The sequence below is a fragment of the Argiope bruennichi genome, chromosome 1, assembly GCF_947563725.1.
Source record: "Argiope bruennichi chromosome 1, qqArgBrue1.1, whole genome shotgun sequence".
Taxonomy (NCBI): Eukaryota; Metazoa; Arthropoda; class Arachnida; order Araneae; family Araneidae; genus Argiope; species Argiope bruennichi.
This window is the reverse complement of record NC_079151.1, coordinates 133,435,924-133,442,153: the sequence shown is the minus strand read 5'-3', so window position 1 is coordinate 133,442,153 and position 6,230 is coordinate 133,435,924. Positions and strand designations below refer to the sequence as shown.

At 33.6% G+C, this 6,230-nt stretch overlaps 1 protein-coding gene across 1 annotated transcript; it reads left to right on the top strand.

Annotated features, from left to right (window-relative positions):
- The first annotated feature begins 729 nt into the window (after positions 1 to 729).
- LOC129969170 (sulfotransferase ssu-1-like) lies at positions 730 to 5,884 on the top strand. Its single transcript, XM_056083610.1, has 2 exons — positions 730 to 1,083; positions 4,115 to 5,884. Exons 1-2 carry the CDS (start codon positions 772 to 774, stop codon positions 4,748 to 4,750), a joined length of 948 nt encoding a protein of 315 aa, XP_055939585.1. The 5' UTR covers positions 730 to 771; the 3' UTR covers positions 4,751 to 5,884.
- Positions 5,885 to 6,230: the final 346 nt, after the last annotated feature.

The window sequence follows — 6,230 nt, the reverse complement described above, 5'->3', positions numbered from 1 at the left end:
TTAGCGTCGATTCCGACTACTCCACTCTTTTATAGGTCTCAGGAGGCGGGGCTAGAAGCCTCTCAACCAATCAGGAACGTTCGAGACGTATCTCGATTCTTAATTATGGATCGGGAAAATTCTCGATGTTTCGGGTATAATCTATTTTGGCACCAAAGTCGCCAAATGGTCGCCAAGTTTGTCGCCAAGCTCTGAGACCTCCGATGCGACACCTGGACTCCGTCCAATACAGATGACTGTAAAACGGTCTTTCTGATGATGGAACCAACTATGCTTGGAAGCAGCATCACAGATTCGTAACAGTATGAGTATCTACACGTATTTTCCTAATCTAAAGTAATAGAATGTTTCCATTCATAAAGTTATAAAGTATTGTAAATTTTTATTAAAATATAGAACGTTAAAGAAATGCCTGATAATTATGTACCAACCTAATATATTCTTCAATTTTTGCTTATTTTAAAATATGATAATGTTAATCCCTATTTAATATGATAATGCATGCAAATAATATCATTATCATATTAAAACGTTCTGCAAGCCTATCACCGGGTGGATCCAGTAAAGATTGAGTGTAATATAAATTATACAATGATTCTCCTTATCTCCCAACATTATGTTACAAGTTAATTTCGGTATCTACTATCGCCACTATCACATTTTTCTGTTATTTTCAGATAAGGAAACGAGACGAAACATTTCGAGTTCATTGCTCTGTTCTCATTTTGAAACGTCAGAACGTATTCCCAGAGCTCAGACAAATTCATCGTTATGGACATCTCTAATCGATTCTGCGTTAGCGTTGAAGGTGTTGTCATTCCTCGATTTCTTTCTGAAGAATGCTTCAGATCAGCTCTGCGTTTCAAACCTAAGAGGGGAGATGTTTTTGTGGCAACCTACCCGAAATGTGGAACTACTTGGATGCAAAATCTAGTTTTGAACATAATGCGAAGAGGGAGAAATTTCGAGAAACCTTCGGACTTTCATTTTGCTAGCCCATTCTTGGATATGTTGGGCGCAGAGGATTCGGAAAAAATTATGATTCGTCCTGGATGTTATAAAACGCATTTACCTTTGCACAAGGTAATTTTTCTTTATTTCATTTTATAAATTAAATTAGTTGTGTGAGCACTTATAAACAATAGAGTCATATAACTTGATTATACGCTAACATGACTTTTAGTTAGTTGCCATCTAAAAATTAACTATAACTTCTTTTATGGGACTGTGGTAATTGTCAAAAGTGTATCATCTAGCAACTAAATGACCTTTTTTTACACGGGCCAGTTATAATTGATAGAATGTACTATCGAGCAATTAATTAAATGTTTTCTTATATAAGGCCGTGACAACTAACATAGTATGTTAACAGAGTGTTTTCTTATTTGAGGCTGTTTTATTTGACAGATTTTACTATCTAGCAATAACTGAATGTTTTCTTATGTGAGGTTTGATAATTAACTATCTATCAACTAAATGAAACTAATAACTATCCATCAACTTAAGGAGGATGTGATAACAAACAGAGTATATTAGCAAGCAGCTAACAGTACGTTTTCTTATGTGGGGTTATGATAAGTCATGGCTGGACATGCCATTCAGCCATGACTTATCATAACCCCACATAAGAAAACGTAATGTTAAGTGAACGTTTGAAGTGAATGAAGTAAAAACGTTAAGTGAACGTTTTCTTAAGCTAACACAGTATATTATCTAGCAGCTAACAGAACGTTTTCTTATGTAAGCCTATGTTAAGCCATGGCTGAACATACCATCTAACAACTGAATATTTTCTTATATGGGACTATAATAAACCATGGATAGAACATGCCATCTAACAACAAAGTGAACGTTTTCTTATATAGGATTGTGATATGCTATGGATGAACATGCCATCAAACCACTAGCTGGGCGTTTTTTTTTATGTGGGGTTGTTATATGTCAAAGATGGACATGCCATCTAGCCCTTAACTGAACGCTTTCTTATATAGGGCTGTGATAAGTCATGATTGAACATGCCATCTAGCCCTTTACTGAACGCTTTCTTATATAGGGCTGTGATAAGTCATGATTGAACATGCCATCTAGCCCTTTACTGAACGCTTTCTTATATAGGGCTGTGATAAGTCATGATTGAACATGCCATCTAGCCCTTTACTGAACGCTTTCTTATATAGGGCTGTGATAAGTCATGATTGAACATGCCAACCATTAACTGGACGTTTTCTTATGTGACACTGCCATATTCCATGACTGAAAATGCCATCTAGCAACTAATTGAACGTTTTCTTATATAGGGATGTGATAACACATACTTTTAACTCTCAGTGGCTTAGAACTGGGGAGGAAGAGCATAAACGCACCATGTTTCAGTCATGGCAGGGGGGATACCATAGAGAAAATATGTGTGAATGCCTTTTTTTCTTTAAAAAAAAGCCACATATGATGAGACGCCCTAAAAAGGATATCTCGCCCTACGGCATCAAAAATGCAACTAGCTAGATAGATGAAGTTTGTCTTATAGAGTTAAACATTATAGTTGTAAGGTTTGTGTTAAATTTCAAACCAAAATTCAAATTTCTTCAACATAATCTTAAGTTAACTTAAAAACTCTCCGTAATGTATACAGTTTGCTTTGGAAGACCAGCTAGTTCGTCAAAACTATATATTGTGCTCAATCTTATTTCAATTAATGTGCATGATTTCTTGAACGAAATATTTTTAGGTAGCAAATCTACAATCGTTATTTTAATAGCTTAATCCTATTCTGTTTACTGTGTGCATGAACATTCCTTCTTCTTGATTAAAAACTTGATTATCCGAGTATTCTTTCTTCAAATTGCACGTTTTAATTTCAGTAATTTTAATTTTTCTTGTAAATAGCATTGGTAATATCAAAAATCTTTCTCCCACAGCTTTCAACAATGGAAGAAATGATTCGATTAAATGTTTGATGAAACTGGGAAAACATTTCGAATTTCATTGCAATAATAAAAATTACTTGAAAATGTATATTTAAAAATTGTCAAAATTCAAGAACAGATTCCACGACATCTAAATTGGTGTCGTTGAAAAAGAATCTTTCAAATTTTAAAATGGAGAAATCATTTTTATGCAATAGTATATTTGCAAATTAAAATAGAGAAACATCAAAATCTCACTTAATTTCTAATTAATCGAAGAATAAAAACTAACAAACAAATCAATATTAACGGGGGAAAAAAAGCTCTCACTTTAAAGTGCACATGTACATTCTCAAAATTATATTTGTGTTAAAGGTCAAAATGCTGGTGGGTGTTGAGCCTACTTTTCATTCACGGATTCAAAAATCTTCCGTGCTTTCGCGCATGCGTCAGGATGCGTTTATTTGGTCAAAATAGGGGTGAAAGGAAAGATAAAAGGAGATATTTACAATTAAGAGTAAGAACATGTTTACATTTAACAATAACAATTTTTATTTATTTTAAGAGACCGAAACATTAAATTATGATGAATAAATGGAAGATTTCTGTACTTAAAATTTCATAATTAACTTTTTTACATAATAATAATTTTTTATGCTAAAACACTTCTTTTTTTATTTCTAATTGAATTTTTTGAGAACATTTTGAAATTCCTTAGCGGTAGATAATATCGGTCACATTTAGTGATATTATCAAAAAATATTCTTTGTGACCCTTCTGAAAGCTGTTTTGTTACTTGAACAGAATAACTATATAAGCAATCAGTATGCAATTTTGAATTAAAATAAAATAGTACGTCCAGAAACGACACGAAACTCGCATACGTGTGAGGATAAGAAAAAAATAGCTGAACGAAAAAGTATCTAATCAAGGTCAAAGAATGGGAAGAATTTTGAATATGCGCTCATTTTTTTGCGTCTCACCCCTTAACGAGATAAAATCATCGAAAAGTAGTAGTCTCGTGATACTGAAACAAACAGCATAAACAATTTTTTTTTTTTTTTTTTTGTTATCATTAGAAAAAAATAATTTGGCGGGAAATCCGTCCTTTTGTTTTTATTTTTTTAAATTAGTTGTTCATCAGTTGTTTTTCCCCATTCATCTAAAACAAAATTTATTTTTCAGTTTGTAATGTATGCTTTTGTCCTTAGGTGCCTTGGTCTGATGATGCGAAGTACATTTATGTTGCCAGAAATCCTAAAGACTGTTGCGTATCCCTCTACCATCACATGAAAAACTTGCCTGGCTACCAGTTTTCAGATGGCCCTTTTGAAGAATTCTTTGACTTGTTCATAAAAGGAGAAGTCGAATTCGGTAATTATTTTGATCATTTGATTCCTTGGTACGAAGCAAGGCATCGATCGAACGTATTTTTCACTACATTTGAAGAAATGAAAATGGATCTGAAGAAAATAGCTATGAAGTTAGCTGAATTTATTGATAAGACAGAAGCAGAATACCTCCAAGATAATCCGGAGGTTTTAGAAAGCATTTTACACAATTGTACTTTTGCAGAGATGAAAAAAATTATGAATGAAGGAATATCCGTTATGTACAGCAAAGATCATTTGGCCAGCTTACCGAAAGGACGCAGGCATATCATTCAGTATATCGAATCCTTCCCGAAGAGAATTGAGACAGATCGTAAAATAAATGTCATCCGCAAAGGTGAAATAGGCTCTCATAAACATGAACTGACTCCAAAACAAAATGAAATTTTGAGCAGAATAATACAGGAAAGTACAAAGGGAACGGACGTTATGTCTCTGTGGGAAAAGTGGATGTAAATATAAAATTCACACTTGAATATTAACTGTTAATTGAACAGTCGCAAAAATTTAACATTTTCTCTTATTCGTTAAAAATCGACAATTATTGTGGGTTTTACTATACTTGTAAGTTAATTGTGTTAATAAATACTTTATAGATAATTCTACATATTTTAATGATATATTCAAAACTAATATACGAGGAAAGTCAAAAAGTAAAAGAACTTTTGCAATTTCCCTTTTCAGGGTTCGGTAACTGTGCTGGTATCCAGCGCTGAATTAGCGTAGTCAGCAAAATTTGTATGCAGCGTGTCTCTTATTCCCACGTAAGCCTTGGAGTGTAGTAGACCGTTAAATATGGCAGCTCCATTGTCGAGCAGCACAAAGGAGGAAATGAGGGCAGTTATTCATCATAAACCGGAAAGTAAGGCTGCGAGCATGGATTGAAAACACTCATCATCAGCAGAAGTTAAGAAATTTAAACATCAACCATCAGCTAGTAAAATTATGCTAATATTGTTCTGGGACATGAATGTTGTAGTAGCCGTTTCTTTCACCTCAAGAGGCGAAACTGTGAAAAATGAGAACTATTGCGATGTGTTGCGCACTAAATTAAAACCTGCAATCAGTTCCAAACGTGGTGGGAAAACTGCGAAAAGGGTCACCCTGCAGCAAGATAACACTCGGATACATTCTGACTAACGAACGGTCGAAACAATAAAGGAGCTAAGATTTGAAATTCCGGAACACCCACCACACAATCCAGACCTGGATTCCAAGCGATTTTCATATTTGGACGATTGAAGAAATCACTAAGGAGAAGAGGTTATTGATGCGAAACTTTTTTCGAACAGAATAAAAAAGATTGTGAAATTTTGGGAAAAATGCATTAAAGCCCAAGATAGTTATGTAGGAAAATAATGTATGTTTCAATTTTCTATCATTAGAATAAATTCACCTTTTCTGAAATGTTCATTTGCTTTGTGGCTTTCTCTCGCATAATTTTAAAAAGTTTAAATCATGTTATCAAACTACGGGTGCAACCTCTTAAAGATATGCAAAACATTTATTTCTTTCTCGTATATGAATTATAGAAAAAGCACTGCAATTCTCAAGAAAATTCGATTTCGAGATTTCGACGAATTTCCATATTTCAGACCTTCCTGAGTTCGAAAAGCATATTTTATATTATGTCTGTCAGTCAGTTTGTGGCAAAGATAATTCAGAAACACTTTTCGCTAGATAAATGAAATTTGATATACTTTCTTATCACTAAATTTGTAGATTTTTATCAAATTCTGTGCGAAATTCCTTCAGAGGAAGTCTGTCTGTCCGGCAGCTGTTCAAATATAATAACACGGTAATTAAGAAATGAAAAGAGTTAGATGGATAAAATTTGGTACGCAGATTTATCAGCAAAAATTAGATTTATACCAAATTTTGAACCAAATCTGTAATCATGTCTCGACCATTTTTCAACCATGTAAACGTGATGATT

What these genes read in the sequence shown, in the direction of transcription:
- LOC129969170 (XM_056083610.1), top strand. Translation starts at nt 772, where the DNA reads ATGGACATCTCTAATCGATTCTGCGTTAGCGTTGAAGGTGTTGTCATT. An exon ending in CGCATTTACCTTTGCACAAG is followed by an intron (nt 1,084 to 4,114) that starts GTAATTTTTCTT and finishes TTTTGTCCTTAG; the next exon opens with GTGCCTTGGTCTGATGATGC.